General features: G+C 45.8%; 1 protein-coding gene across 1 annotated transcript in view; it reads right to left on the bottom strand.

The window, feature by feature from the left end:
* The window catches only part of LOC121198748 (BAH and coiled-coil domain-containing protein 1), a 61,599-nt gene that overhangs the window by 24,591 nt on the left and 20,326 nt on the right, over positions 1-16,682 (bottom strand). The window contains exons 3-4 of the mRNA XM_041063055.1: positions 7,139-7,321; positions 20-145 (exon numbers count right to left, since the gene is read on the bottom strand). Coding sequence (XP_040918989.1) covers positions 20-145; positions 7,139-7,321 — 309 coding nt within the window. The remainder of the gene's footprint in view (positions 1-19; positions 146-7,138; positions 7,322-16,682) is intronic.

Genomic DNA, 16,682 nt, shown 5'->3' with positions numbered 1-16,682 from the left:
TAATCATTTCGTGCCTCACCTTTTTGGGTGTCATAGAAACGGTGCTGCCCATAGAGAACTCCACTGTTGGCATGGTGATCCAGGTGGCTCATGGGAAGGAAAGTGTGGGCCAGACTCCCTGAGAATCGAGGATACCCTGGAGCTGCTGAGATGGATAGCAGAGAGAGAGAAGGAGAGAATTGATAAGACAGGACAATAACCACCAAGATGCAGTTATCCAGACTAACCCAGTATAATCCTTCAGGTCCAATGCAGCTGGTGGTGTTCATACGCAAATAAGTATCGGCTCTGCCTGTCATGTTTGCCTTTCGTGCCTGAGTTTAGAATGTAAACAACACAAGACAAGCTTGGGGATTGCTGTGATGTATGAAATTTGTCTTTGAAACATATGGCTCTTTCTTTGTCTTTCTTTCAGAACTGGCAGTGGCACCTCTATCCATCTGAATGGAGTGATAAGGATGGATTCGAAGCTTGTGTTTACAATGAAGTGAGAGCTGGGTGGCTGACCTTTACTGACCTACATTAGGGGTAAAAGGTCATTTGGATGTTGGGCCTGTAAGCCAGTACACCTGGGCTTATTACATCAAGCCCATCTGGAGGACATTTACACCACAACCAAACACAAAACTCATTTCGCACTGGGACATTCAAAAACACAAAGGACTTGTCAAGGAGAGGTGGAGGAGAAAGAAAACATGGACGGAGATGAAAGCCCATCACAATATTAGGATAAAAAAAAAAATAGCATCACTATGACAACCCACTTCCACTGCATTTGGGTAACTATAACAACTATAACAAATCAGTGTGAACTGAATTAGCCAAAAAAGAGATTTAATAATACATTCACAGTACCATAAGTTAAAAATAGGGCAGCCTGATCATATGGTGAAATTCCTATAGTTATATAAACTACAGTAGATAATCTCTACTGCATATCCTGTGATGATACTTAGAAAAAACATGACTGTAACATGATTAAACCTGTGCCACCCCCATCTACTCTAAAAAAGAAAGAAAAAAACTATGACTATCACTATGAGTGAACCAGTTTCCAGAGACATGTACTCTTGTTTTGTGTTTGTGCCTTTATAACCCGTGTGACTGTTATCAGGACCGACAGGTCATCTACTGTCTACCAGCAACACATACAAGACACATCTCAGTGACCTCCAAGTCATCTACAGAACTCCAGGTGCTTCACGTCTCCTTTTCCGTGCTTCTGCACCTGTCTCACCCTCCAGCCTCACTTTCAAACACAACTCACAGATGGAGTGAAGGAAGGAGGAGGGGGAGAAAGAGAGGAAAACAAGGCTCTACGAGCTAAATGAAAGACAGGCGTATTTGTGTTGGCAAGTCCGCGACCTGATCCCGGAAAGCGCAGATGCAGTTCATTTGGCCTTGTGTGTGTGTGTGTGTGTGTGTGTGTGTGTGTGTGTGTGTGTGTGTGTGTGTGTGTGTGTGTGTGTGTGCATGCGTGTGTGTGTGTGTGTGTGTGTGTGCGCATGCAGCGCCATGGTTTTTACAGCAGCTCTGAGTGTTGAATGTCTCACTTTCTGCTGGCGGAACAATGGGGCCGATGCTGTGAGCCGGCTCTAGGGAGGGAGGAGTGTTGTGGTGGGCTTAATGACCTCGTCTCAGAGCGGCCTCCGCATCCTCCCATCTTAATTAATGAAATGCACAGAGAGGGCAAACAGCCCTGCAATAACACAGGAGGTGCTGCTTTCTGAGGAGGGCAATGGGGTGATAATTACATACCCTCACTTTTTCTCTCTTGTTCTTTCTTTCACCTATTTTTCTACCTCTCTTCCTTCTCTCCCCCTTTGTCTCTGTTTCTTTCTTTGCTGTCATGATTAATAAGCACACACATTTATGCCAATTCATCTACAGATGGAGGCGGGGGGATCCTTTGTTTAAGCAAGACGTTTTTCTCTGATTTTGGGAGGGAGAAAAGCAGAGAGCTGTTTGGCAGTCTTTATCCAAGCTGGGAGAGGGGCTTTTTTTTTCTGCGGCAGCATGTTGTTTGCGAGCATGACGATTGACGGCGTAATCCCTTTTCACAGCGTGGTCTGGCTGTGCCCGATAATGCCAGCCCGCTCAGTTTCAGCATGCCCTCCATTGGGGCGGCAAGAGGGGGACTGCTGGGCACGGCAGAGCCCATTCAGCCATTAATCTGGCCAGGACAAGGGAAGCTGCTGCTTCTGCTGCTTCTGCTGCAGGCGACGTGAGCAGGGTCTTAGTGCAGTCTGCTGACTGCACAGCAGCCTCACTCGCTTTTGCTCCCTCCACACATTCACACACACACATAAACAAGTCAGCATTGGCAAGTGAATGACAGAGGGGAGTTCACAGCGCATGCCCTCCTTTCCACAGGCGGAGCAGGGGCAAGAGGCAGAACAAACAGAGCTGCATCCCAGGGAGGGATTTCCAGAAGTTCTGAAGGTATTTCTCACAGCATGGTGGGATGAGAGAAGCAGGGGCTGGATATAGAACAGCACCTAGAGGCAGAGGAGAATTAAGCTAGCTGAATTAGAGGCAGGCGACAGAGCATTTCCTTACCATCCTCACTCCACTTGCCTACCCAGTCCTCCCATACCTGCTCCACAGACACCAGCCCATACAATTACTGATGAGAGTTCCTTCACTTTCACTAAAAGGTAAAATAGCATAAAGGCTGAATTGTATATTGTCTCCAGGGATATTACTGTAACATTTCGGAGATAGAGAGATAGAAGGACAGAGATAGAGCATGGCAGAGGAAGACCAAGAGGAGAGGAGCAGGCTGAGCTGCCTGTCAAGTCCGCTAATTGAGAAAAAGTGACAGAACCATCAAGACACAGAAGGGGAGGAGAAAAGGAAAGGAGACGAGAGATGTTTGGTGGAGGAGGGGCAGTACTGTGGTGGATCTCTTCAGGTTTGACTAATTGAAAGGAAGGGATGCAGGCTGGCACGGGAGAGAGAGAGAGAGAGAGAGAGAGAGAGAGAGAGAGAGAGAGAATGAAAGAGGCAGGAGTATGTAAGAGAGGAGAGGTGGGGGGTGCAGCTTAAATCCCACAAAAGGAAAAGCTAGCAACTGCTCACAGAAGGAAAGATGGACAACTGAAGATAGGCTTGGAAAGGCGTATCAAACAGAAGTGGATTAGACAGGTGTGTGCAGGCAACTGTGTATGTGCATGCGTGTGTGTCTATTTGTGTGGCATGTGTGGACAGAGATATGAGACTGCGATTGTTTTTGGCATAGCGTAAGAAGTCATTTGGACCGCAGCCAGCTGGCCTCAGGCCTGTGAGGAGCCTGCAGGGTTTTTTTTTTTTCAGTCCATTTTTCGTTTTTAATTTTTGCACTCAGTTGATTCAGTGGGGTTTATTCAAACGGTTCCAAACATGAAAATCAATCTTTCAAAAGCTCAGCAGGCCTAATCCATTTTGCCAGGTGTTATGAAAAAATTTTTACATTACATTTATTAAAACAGTCACTACATTGCATCTGTCCCGGATTTTTTTCCCCCCTTTTTTGTTTTGTTTTTTATCCATCTTCTTGCAGCCACAATCATACTGCCACTCCTCTCTGTCTCTGTGACAGTGAGTCCACATCTCCCCTCAGCAAATGAACAACAGACAATCTCATGTGTGGCACGCACAATAGCTGTTACTGTATTTGGCAATCAATCTGAAGAGAGAATCTGAAACAAAAAACCTCTTTTAGTCCACGCTACCCTCTGACATCATGAAAGCCACTAATGGTTTTGTTCTTGGCACTGTCACCCAGTACAAATATCTCAGCATTTGTAAGGCGGTATGATGTACACTTTCCTTTTCCCGAAACAATAAATCTCAAAGCAAAAATTAACACAAGACTCACCACATTCACAGACTCTCTCTGCCAAAGTTATCTTGATCCAAAGGACCATACCACCTCTGTTGTGTGGTGATGTTATTTATAGGTGTGCTTAATGTGTCACTCAGCTAATGGTTTGTTGCTACTGCTCCCACTAGAAATGTGGTCTGTATACATGACTTAACTGGCCTTCTCTGTGTACGTACTCAAACCATGTCCAGAACTCAAACCATGTCCAAGGCAGATTAGGTTGAAAACACACATCTCTGATTTGGCTTTCCAACCCCAGAAACTGAGCTTTAAAAGCTCTAATTAGACAAATTTGAAAATGATGATGTCATTGTAACGTGGACCAGGGGAAAGCTTGTGTGATTGACAGTTTGTTTTTCAAAGACTTGGTCAAAATATTTCTGCTGAGCCAACCGTCTGTCATGTTAAATTCTGTGATTATTCTTGATTCTTATTTTGTTTTTCAGTAGCCAGTCAGACAATACATGTGCTGCCACAGACATGTTTTTTTGGGTTCTATTGAGAAACAACCGCATGAGCATAAAATAATAATTTGATAGTGTCTCTGTGCAGCAGCCCAGGCATTACAATTAGGTAGGTTATGACAATGTCAATCACGTCTGGTCACTGGTTTTATGATGTAATAGTCGAACAATAGAAGCAAAACAAACCAAGCAGAGTAGCCATGTTTCTCAGAAGTATTCATTCAATCACCTAAATTTGCCAAAGGGTTGTTTGTTTTTCTGTTGGTTAGCAGAAAACCACAAAAAAACAAACAAACCCCAAAACCCCCCCTCCAAAAAAAACAATTAATTTAATTTAGTGGAAAGTTAGGCCAAGGATCTTGTGATTAGTTTTTGGTGCAAATCCAGATTCAATTTCTTATCCAGAAAATAACATTTTTGTTATTTTCTCATGCACTTTTGCACTTACTGGGATAACAAAAATACATCTGCCACATGTATCCTTTAATGTCCATCACAATGTGTTTGTAGATCTAGATCCAAATGGAGATTAAACATTTCTTAACCTTTTCTATTATTAAAATAAAACATTAAGAGAGGATTGCGCAGACTTAGAGAAAGAGCTTTCTAATTATTTTTACATTTTATCTGGCTTCTCTTTATCTTCACTGTAATTCAATTTCAACAGCATATGACAATTATTGGATAGGGGAAAAATGATTCATTGATTTACCTAAAAAATAAATGAATAAAAATATTTTTTTAAAAATCTTTTAAATGTGCTTGTGTTTTAGCCTGCTCCATACACTCACAGTACACTAGGAAAGCGTTTAGCCACACTAAGCGACTGGTTAGCGAGTGACTAATGAAATCATTGTTATCGATTGCTTGATACATGGTAGATTTTATCTCTTTAATGTGTGGAAAACGTGTCACAATAATAGCACAGACAAAGACATTCTGCACCATGACAGGTATATGCCAGAGACATGAAGATCATACAATAATCTCTGAATACAAATTCCAGCTGCTATGCTTGGATTTGCATGCAAGCAACTACTTTAAAAACACACTTGCAAGAAAAAAAAAAAGAAAAAAAAATCCAGAGAATATTTTTAAGGTTACAAGTGACACACTAATGTTCCAACACACACGCACAAGTCAGTGCCTGCTCTGCTGCTGCTCTGCTGCTGGTGGGGTTCTGCTGACACCCGGAGAGAGGAGGCGAGAGTCTGGGTAATTGTGCCGCTCATTTTGATGACTTGCTTTTTATGCAAAACAGGAAAAAGACAATATGCAATTATCTTGAGGAGGGAACAGCTGAATGTGGTTGATGAACAGTCTGGATTCAATCATGCTCTTAGTGCGTTATATGCAATTAAACTGCAATAGAGATAATGGCCTCCATTGCCAACTGAGTAATAATCCCAGTCATAATCACCTCCATTACTTTTATTAGGCTTGGCATTATCATCATCACTCTTATTAATATTATTCTACTTTTCCATAAGAATAAAGTCTTTGACAGTGAAACCCTGAAACTATAAGGTAAAAGAAACACTAATGCTTACAAAATGAGTTTGGAGGGAAAATGTTTCTGACCGAGCTGATGCTAGAGCTGATATCTTGTTCAGATCTATTCTTTCTGTCTCCATGTTTATTTGAAGAAGTGTAGAGTTCCACCTTCTCTCACCGCTGTAACAGCAGTCCACTGACTCAACCCCTGGTGGCCAGGACATGAGAGCGAAGTCGGGTGGGGGAAGGGAGGCAGTGGCTGGGAGGCATCCACTGGCATAACACTCTCAGGAAACAGACAACATCTCAGCTGCAATGCACCCAATCAGCCCCAGCAACACATCACGCGAATGGGCCGCCGCTGATCAGTGACCACAAATAAAAACTCCCCACTGGCGGAACCCCCCCACTCACCCACCCCATGGGTTAACAGATGGGCTATTCTTAGAAAATAAATAAATAAATGTAGGAGGGCTGAAATAACAAGAGCCTGTCAACTTCAAATACTGCGGTTCACTAGATGGCTTTGGGTGGCCATCGCATCGCGTAATTAGCAAAAGATTATGAACAGGTAAATCTAAGTGACAGAAGTGAAGTCACAGGAGAGCAGACCTTACATTAATGTAACAGTGGGCGGCAATAGATAGGTTTTACATTTATCTGTCATCCTTAGCATTTGAATTCCCCAAAATACATGAGCAGATTAATCTCTCTACTTTATCCTAGTCTGACTTCCTGGCTGTATGTAAGCAGTAATGTGAGGTGCTGAACTCAGTGTGTGTGTTTATATTTGCCTGACAGTGCACATCTGTATGTGTGTGTAGCCAGGGTTTTGTAATGTTGAGCGTTGGGTGGGAACCACCCTATTAAGCTGTGATGGAGACACCAGCTGAAAGCTTTGCAATCACTGCAACCTTTTACTGGCCTGCATTTGCACGTGCTGCCTCAGAGAGCCTTGAGTGACATTCCTGCTGACGTGCATTGAATACCGCAAGATTCCTTGGCTGAACTTTTGACCCTGTGTCCCCATCCAGAAACCATGGCATAGTGCTCCATCCCAAACACGTTGGGCCCAGGCCTATTTTGGTCCACAAATAAAAGGGTGGGAGCCTGGCTCTTGCTAGACGATTACAAGCCGTGCTTCGGTGGAAACCTAACACGGCCCAAAAATACACAATATCATAGCAACAATACACCCTCTAAAGCTTTGTCCCAGTACTGCCAAGACATGAATATCATCTCATCCAGACGATGTGGTCAGATGAGTGGTGAAAACTGTGGGCGTGTGATTGTGTACATGTGTGACTGGAGGTACCTTCATGCGAATGGGGAAACCAGATTTGCGAAGCGCTGGAGTGGGGTCCGCCCCGGAAGGAAGGTGAGGAGGGCGAGGAGGGCGGCCGGGAAGGGTGAGACGGGTGGGAAGGGGGGGAACCCAGACTACTGGCCAGAAAGGTCCCCATGAAGGAGGCGGAGGAATTGCCCATCAATCCACTGCCTGCATTCCCACAGGGACAAAGGTAAGGAGAGAAAACATGGTTAGAATTAGAGGAGTGCATGTACACTGTGACCATGAGTGTGACCAAAAAGAAAAAAAAACTGCATCAGATCGAGATGTAGATGTAAAAGGATGGAGCCTGCTGGCCCTCTAGGTGGAATCATTAAACCAGGCAGATTTGATCGCTGCTCCGGGGAGAGAGTGAATGAGTGAGAGTGTGTATGTGTGTCTGTGAGCGAGAGAGTGTGAGACTCTCCTCCCCCTCACTGACAGCAGAGTCCTCTCCCCTCGTCTTCTCTCCCCTCATACCGCCTCTCCCCATGGGCAGACAGAGGTCTCATCTCACAGCTGAGTACACACTTTCTCAGGCTCTCTCCCTCTCGCTCTCACACACTTTTGCTCCCGCTCCCCAGTGTCCCTTTCTCAATTTCTCTCCCTCCCTCCATTATCGTATGCTCTCCATCTCTCACTTTCATGCCCTCAATCTCTCTTATTGCTCTGCTCCATTTCACCTCCTCTCTTTCTCTCTTTCTTTCATTCTTGTTTTCTCTCCACATGACTCTGACAATCCTGTACACTTCTTTCTTCTTTGGTTCCATTTTGGTGTTTTACTCCTTTTCCCTCCTGCCTTGGCTTTGTCACAATGGCTCTTTCTTCTCCTCTCTTTCCCTTCTCTGTCCCATCTCGCTGAGCCTCTTCCCAACCCTTGTTGTCTCTTCTTTCCCTCCCTCTGTCCCTCTTCCTTTCTAACACATAGCATTGCTTTGCTTTGTTCTTTACCATAATGATGGCACCAACAGAGCAATCTGTCCCTGGCTTGCTGAACTATGTGTTTAACAAGACTATGATGAGTAATTGACCATTCGTAGCAATGCCTGTGTGACTGGGGGCTGATTGTCTATTATGCATTGCTGGGCAAGCTGGAGAAAACACACTGATTAACCACTGCTTAAATTGCATTCCCATTACGCGCCCGCCAGTGCACTTGAGCGAGGGACCCGGGTGCCCGACTCTTTGCACATTCATTTCCCCCAAGTCACACTGCTATGAAGTCTAATGCATATGTATGAAGATGCCGGGATGTAAGCACACATGCACATACATGCACATACTTGCACAAACACACACATTGGCGTATCAAACATTGTGTCGCACAGAGGTAGCTGCGAAAATGTAGGGGAGAGCGACATGGTAAAAATTCATTATCAGCCCCTCTTGACGAGCTGATCTAACAAGGAACGCTGTGTGATTTGATTTTCTTTAAGCATGAATCAGTCCAAACATGAATCGATCCTTTTCTGGAAGTGTGAGAACAATCGCGTGAAAGTCTTAATCAGCCAGGCAGTGAGTGAGCACATCCTCTGGGCAGACAGCAGGGATAAACCCATCAGTCTGCTGCTCGCTCCTGCACCGAATAGGTTATGGCTCATGGGCCAGAGCACAGGAGCATGCAGAGGCACGCACACACACACTTCACACATAGAAATAGGAACAGATACGCTTTCTCGCACACATACAGACGCACTTCTGTCACACTTTGCACCACAGCCCCAGACAGGTGGAAATCCCCCACAATCCCCAACCTTACAGAGCCCTACCTCGAAAACTACCTTAAAACCAGACCTGTGTGTGTGGGTGTGTTCACACGTTGGTCTATCACAAGAGTGTGTTGTGTTTCTCCTTTCAGTATCAGTAATTAGCGTTGCTGTTTTTGTTGTTTGTTATGTATTTTGTTGTTGTTTGAATCAACTTTTTGAGTTAAAGTCAGCAAAATCAATGAAAACTGATGTGGCGCTAGGGACAAAATACAGAACACATACAAACAAACAATGGGTGAACATCGACTACCATTAAAGGCACTGTCAGGATAAAGCAGACCAAAATGATGAGGAGGACTTAAAAGATCTTAAAAGTAGCAATGTGTTCTATTGCAACAAGGTACATGTAGAGGCATTGTGAGTTAGCCTGATGACATTCTACAGTATCTATGCTTTTATCCTTTTCAGCCCCCCTTCCCCTCTTTTCTTCTCCGCTGCCACCTCCTATCACCTCTGTCCCTGCAGAGCGCTCCTGGCACAGCTCTGTGGAGTGCCGGGTGGGGCTTGGGGGCAGTAGGGGGTGGATTATGGCCAGCGTGCTCACCAGGCACACATCCAGACCCCATCATCCAGACACCCAGGGCTCCTGTATGGCACCGCCCTCCACACTGCACACTCGTTGCCCCCCCTCTTTCTGCGTGTCGCCCCCAGGAACCCCAGCTTTCCTCAACGCCTCCGGCTCACATAAATCAGCTAATCCTCCTGCATTATTAACAGCCTCACCCCAGAGAGAGAGAAAGGGTGAGAGAGACATAGAGAGTGACAGAGAGAGGCTGCGAAGCCCCTCTTCACACACCAAGAGAGGAGAGAGCCTCTGCCAGAAAGACAAGGAGAGGAGAGGGACAGTACATGAAAAGGGGATGTCTAGATGTCAGGAAAGGGGATCTTTGAAATTTAAGCCAATGTTAGGGGACAAGGGGATTGAAGGAAAACCTTAGGATGGTCTTGGATCAACTTATACATAAAGCCCTTCCCACAGCACAACCAGATCAAGCCTCTAAGTGATCAGGTTTGGCCACAGGGTCTCGACTGGGAGAGGGGCTGACCACTGGTCCAATCTAAGCTGTATTAGGTACAGAATAATACAGCAGTGGCCTTCCCCTCTGTCACACTGGCTGTTTGCTGACTCCACAATGTGCCACCCGTCCCTCAGTGTTATGCCTACTATTTGCTTCCCGCTGAGAAATATACTGTGCATGATGCTGCCCAAATTTCTTTCTCTTGCAGTTTGCTCAAGCATTCTCATACCACTACACCGTTATACTCACACTTTGTTAATATGAGGCCCTCCATGAACCCACTGAAAGCCTAATGAATCAGAGGTGTTGGTAAGAAAGCACACAGGTTATAAAAGTGGGCTGGTCTCCCTTAGAGATGGGGCAGATTCAGTTTGGGTGCCAACCACAGCAGCGCAGAACAAGCAGAGCGAAGGTCCCAGGCATGACAGCACCAGCACTGGACTCACCATAACTGTTTATTTAGCAGCTTATTAAACGGTGACATGCATCCAAGGAGCCTGCCACCGCTACGCCAGCTCCTCGTAAGTTGTGTGTTTTCTCGGCCAGTGTTTGTTTGTTTTCTTTTTTTTTTTTTTTGAAAACCCTGTTTATTTATTTCTCTGGTTCTTAAGTGGTGCCAGCAGTGCACTTGTATGGGCTCTTAAGAAAATCGGGTCATGTGCGTCGTAATCGGCGCCGATCCCTGACAGCGATGAAGATTAATCCTATTAGAGAATTAAAGGAGAGGGGAGCACTGGGATGGGGGAACCCCACCTCCCATCCTGACATCAAACATCCCACCCTGATACCCCCACTCTAGAAGTTGTGCTCAAACCGGTTCAAATATACAAACACGGAAACAAAGGCACAAATTTTGAAGAACCTCTGGAGGTGGAGGTGTTAACTGGTGCTACTGTTTCGCTCCAGTGTGGGTGTGCAGGGTGAAGGAGCCCAGTTTGTGCACAATAACAACAACAGCACAAACGCATAAACACACACACACACACACATAGTAATGTGGGCCCAAGCAGAGGCCCCCCTGGATGGCACGGAGTGAGCAGCAGGCGGAGAGGCGGAGCAGGGAGAAGAAGGCCCAGTTGTCATGGGAACAAAAGAGAAACAGCGCTTGAGGCAAGGAGGCTGAATGCTAGCCATCACAACAGCAGTGGGCAGATGAGGTTGGTCAGTGTGCTGCTCAGCAACAACAGCCCTCCCAACCTACCTTGAAACCCCACCCAAGCCACTGCTCAGCTCGTAAACACACACACACACACACCTTTCTCCAGTATTTAATCTGGTATCAGTTCTTAGGCTGCGGGGAGCAATGTCATAATCTTTGCCCTGTTTGGGTCACTAATCTGCTCCGAGGAGAGCCCCTACCCATTTCTGTATTTTGTTTGGTGTCTTAATAAGGAATTAGACAATAATGGGATGTAAAGGATTCTTGTAAGAGTGGGCCAAGCCGTGATGGGAAAAAAAAAGCTGAGAAGACAACAAGCACCCACCCACAACACGTTGTTCTTTTGAATGCTGGGAATCAGATCAAAATTTCCTCCTGGAGAAATGCACACCCATTCACATGCACTTGTGTGCTTGAGCATGGCAGTGCGCGCACACACACACAAGCACAGATCTACAACTATGCCCATTGTCTAAGAGAAGATAAAGTACAATTACTTCACCGTGCATCATATTTCCCTGTCTGCTCTTGAAAAATGAGCCAAGTTAGTCTTCAGCTCTTTGTCTTTCCTGTAGACCGCAGCCTGAAGGGACGGATGGACGTGTCGTCTAGACAAGGACACCAGACAGACGACAAGAGATGAGAGTGATGGTGACAAGAGAAGAAGAGAGACAGAGAGAAAATTGCAGGTGTGACTGCATCAACCTGTTCTCCACAGCTCAATGATCAGCAAGTACCAGAGATTGGAGGAGAGAAGAAGAAAAAGAAACGGCAGGAAATAGAAACACACACACATACACACCACTAGTTTATAAGACCTCTCGTCATAGAAGAAGTCAGTGAGCACAAGGCAGTTGAGGTTGCACAGTCAGCGGTCAGTGCCATGTGGCAGCCAGGCTCTCTTCAAAACGCACCCTGAATGATTACTGCGCACATACTCTCCCTCTGTCAAGTCCTGTGGCAAAACACACACTCCCTTCCTTCATGCCTCAAATAAATTAAATCAATATCATCATGAGTTAGATGATCAAAGAGAAAACAAGAAACCTTTGGCTATTCCGAGGGCTGCTGAAAAATCCAGCAGCTGTTGCTGGCACTGCTTTAACTCCATGACACAGTAAGACAAGACACCAGAACAAGTATTGGTAAGATATAAGAATGGGATTACTGATTTCAAATACGTTTTCTTAGTCATTCTTAGTCATTAAGAGTCCAAGTCATTAAGAATCAATGAATTTGTGAGCCCTTAGCTGTTAGTCTTAATAGTTTGGTTTAGTTTAACAACATGGAAGGTGGCTAAAAGCAGGGAGTAGAGACTAAAGACAGAAACGATGAAGAAAAAGACAGAATGTTTACTCACCAAGTAAAAACATATTGAGCAGGATGTCTGCTGGTAAGAGACTTTCATTCCCACTTCAGTGTCTTTCTCATCAGACTTTCCTACCGATGCAGTTCCATGTTCTGCCCAGGAATTTAGACGCCCAAGAAGAAGCCAGCCAGACTTTCCACACACACATATTCACTCATAAACACACAACTAAGGTTTTAGACCCTTTCCAGTAACATAGGGAAACTGGATTGGTTTCGGCAGCTGTACACACCAGTGGCCCCAGACAGACTGCACACACTACCCTGAAGGGCCGCTGACTAACCCAGCGCCTACTTCCTCACAATAAAACACAGAAGGAATTTCAAATGGCTACTAAAGTGGGGGGATTTCCTTCAAACAGTCAAAGTCATCTTGAAAACATTAGCGCAACTGGTAGCCAAATTCCTCCTCACTTCGGAAACAACTGTAGCAGTTTTTTTTTCTTGTTTTGTTTTGGTTGCCCCCCCCCTTTACAAACTCCATCCCTGACTTTATCTTTTTGGATTGGTGGGTGGTTGGATGGTGGGGCTGAGGGAGTGGGCCCCTGCTACAACTCCAGTAGGAGGCTGGTCTGATCAGAAGCATACTGAAGTAAGAGAGAGAGAAAGAGAGAGAGCGAGCAGGCGGTCCAGTCCTGGAGCTGGGCCCAGTGCAGGGGTGGGGGAAAGTGCCAGCAGCGCACGCCTCCGACACTCTCCACACTGCGTGCCTGTGGAGTGAGTTTAGTGGATGTGGTCAGTGCGGGGGTGGGAGAAGTGGAAAGGGAGCAAGAGAAGCAGTTAGAAGAATAGATGGAGGAAGAGAGTGAGAAAGATCGCTTATATTACAAGGCAACATCCAGAGGAGGGGTAAGGGGCGAGAGTTTAGACAAGAAGTGTAGATAAGGGTGTGAGAAACTTTGAGAGTGAAAGAGCAGCAGAGCGTGTGTGGGAGTGTGTGTTGTTGAGCATATGTGAGTCTCTGTGTGTGTGACTGTGTGTGTGTTTGTGTGCGTATGGTGGTCGTCTCGCTGAAGTTGACAGCCTGCGTTTGCAGAGTGGCTTCGTGGTCAGCCACTTGCTTGCGATTGAAGCAATGGCAGTGTAAAAGGGATTCTGGGAATTTTTTCGCAGAAGTGCTATGCAAATAAAATTGGCTCTGGGAGGTCAGCCGAAGCACACCGCCCACTTCACCCAGCTGTTTATACAATATACAAGTTGACATGATAGGGATAAGAGATTCTAATCCTAAACAAATTAGTCCAACTGGCTTGTCCCAGCTTGGCAGGGAGCCTGAAAACAACAATGGATCCACACAGGCCGTGATGCTACAGAGAAAACAGATAGGAGAAAATGTCTCTCAGGGATTTTTTGTTCTAGTTGCGGTGGAGCGATGTCAAAGAATGTGGACACATCCCACCAATATATGTTTCTCTCCGTCTATTCTCATTCTCACCCTCTTTCATTATTTGTACAGGAGTCTGCAAAAACATCTCTCAGGGCAAAGCAGGTGCATCGTGTGCCACTACCTGGCCAGCCTCCTCAAGGCATATTCCACCTCAATTTTGTCGCAATTAATCTTTCATAAAGCTCACCCTTTCAGAGAGGGTTATCATCATCAAAAAGGGGCTCCACCTCTAATCCCATCACTCCTGTGCCAACACTGGGTGGTGGTGGTGGTGGTGGTGGTGGGGGGGGGGGGGGGGGGGGGGCAACAGGAAGAGATAGCAATGTCTGGAAGACTTCCTGCTGAAGAGGCGTTTTATGGGCACAGTAAATAAAAAGCTGGACACACAGCACCGGTGCAGCTATTCTGTCAAGGAGAAGGCCAGGAAGTCGTCGTTTAAAAGACAATAAGACCTCTGACTGTCGAAGTAAGAGCTGGCAAAAGGGTTGAGCAGTGTGGGAGAAGGCAAGAGGGCAAGAAAAAGAAGCTGGGGTAAGGGTGAAGAGGTGAAAGGACAGGACAGGGCCTGTGGCTCAAGTTTAATGTTACTGATAGGCTGGAAAAGGAAATTGTCACTGGCAGGACAAATGGCTAAGGTAAGGATCTGGACATGTCACTTGGACCTTTGTTTAGGTGTCCTCACTGTGATCCGTGTGAAAGTGTAGTAGTGTGCTGAGTCACTAGCCACTGGCCTCATCTGTGGTGAACAAGGAGGCATTCCAGACAGGGACACAGGAGGTGGGAGGATGGGTTCAAAACTGCAACAGGACCGGGCCAGGACAAATGAGCTCAAGGCCCATTACCTTCCTTTTACACCCACCCACACACGCACACTCACATTCCCTACGCCCACAACACAGATTTAATAGCACACGCAAGAAAAGCACCGTCACAAAACAAAATCACAAAATTCTGCTTTCAGTTACTGTCATTCTGTCTTTTCTCTGAGAACCTAAATGTTCATGATGTAACAGGAAGTGCATATTACGCCAGACCAGTCCAGTTTTGCTTGGACTGGGCTCTCATTATGGAGTGTTTTCTCTCCAAGCACCACCTTGTTATTTCCATCAGCATTTTACTTTATTAAATCTCCCTCCATGCTGACTGCTAAAGCAGTTGCTTTTTTTTGTCTCTTGGTTCGGATAAAATTCAAGTATTTCTTATGGAATGGCCAATAAAAGCTCGACATTGTGCTGAGAGCTTGCAGGGCCAGAAGCACTTTGTTCTTTGTATACAGGGAAGCTACACACTCCTCAAGGAGAACCATTTGTTATCTGCCCAAACTTCGGTGAGTGTGCTTGTTAACTGACCCATTGTTACATGGGAGCATTTCAGGGCCGTTTGTTGCGTCCCCGGCTCTTTATTCCTGAGGCATGAAATTGTGATTACCATAGTGGGGCTCATCCATCTCATTCTCTCATCCATACACACACACACACGCTAAACATTCACATTTTTATTTTGCTTTTTGTCTTTCTCTTCCCCTCACTAGTTGTCTCTGTCTTATGATATACACACAAACACACACACAAGAACACAAATACAGCAACACACCCAAACACACAAAGAGCCGCCCACAGCTGCGTCAGGCCATCTCTCTAACAGTCCAATCTGTTTTCTTTCCCATGATGTTTCCCATTGGCACAGAGAGGAGAAAATCAGATTTACTCCCCCACAGGGCCCATGCAGTTGCACTGATATGGAAAATTATTTCAGTGCTGCTTGAGCCCATAAACATTATTTTGGTCTCCCCTGTTAATGACACATTTCTTCCCAGCATTGTGAATCTCACAGAGGAAGAGATGAGTGTAAGGGGGTGAAGACGGGAGGAGGAGGAAGAGAGGAAGGGGGGAGGAATCCTCCAGGGCCTCACATACAACGGGGGAGTCCTTCACCCCTCAAACTGCATCCTGACATCCAAGACTTCTCTCACCCTCTTCCTCATTTACACACACACACACACACACACACAGCTAATCAACCATGCAGGAACTTAAATTGTCACAGCCTTCAAATAAAGCCCCCCAAAAAAATCATAGTACAAAGATATCCCCGCTGGAGAACGAGCAGAGTCAAAGAGGGATTTCTCACCTCTCTCTCTTTATCTAGCTGTCAGCCTCATTCCAAACACCCTGCATTTGGCTCCGGGGCTCAAAGCAGCCCCACTACAATTGTGTCATACAGCCCACATATCATTTATTGGTGGTAGCACACAATATAGAACCCCCCTCTCCTCTTGAACATGGGGATAAAATTTGTACTTTTAGTGGCAAGTTACAAACACTTTCTGCCCGAGGCATATTGTCAACGAGAGGAGCACGCTGCAGCTTTGAGTCCTAAACACAAGTCATTTAATATGATGGTGTTAAAAAGAGACTCCAACAGGCCAATAGCGAGGCACTAAACCTCCCATTTGGCATCCATTAAAACCCATCTGCAGGACCAAATACGAGGGGGCGAACAGGAAATAGCCATACGAGATATGACTAAAAACTGTCCTCCACTTTTGAACATTCTCTCACAGGTCTCTGGATCTCCAGATCCAAAAATGGGCTTTTCATGGTTCTCCTGTTCCACTGGAAACATCACATGGAATGCTCTGGATCTGGTTTGTTTTACAGCTGATGACTGATCTGTTTAAATCCATTGGTTTTGTGTTCTGGCCATGGGGATGGATGGGTGACTAACAGCGGCTTGCGTGCCATGTTTCAGCCGACGCAGCCAAAGCTCAGCCAGCCAGGTCACGGACACAGACATGCCTGGTAGTGGGAAAAAGGCAGATTAAAACAAG

The sequence above is a fragment of the Toxotes jaculatrix genome, chromosome 18, assembly GCF_017976425.1.
Source record: "Toxotes jaculatrix isolate fToxJac2 chromosome 18, fToxJac2.pri, whole genome shotgun sequence".
Lineage (NCBI taxonomy): Eukaryota > Metazoa > Chordata > Actinopteri > Toxotidae > Toxotes > Toxotes jaculatrix.
This window is presented reverse-complemented; position numbering and strand designations above follow the sequence as displayed.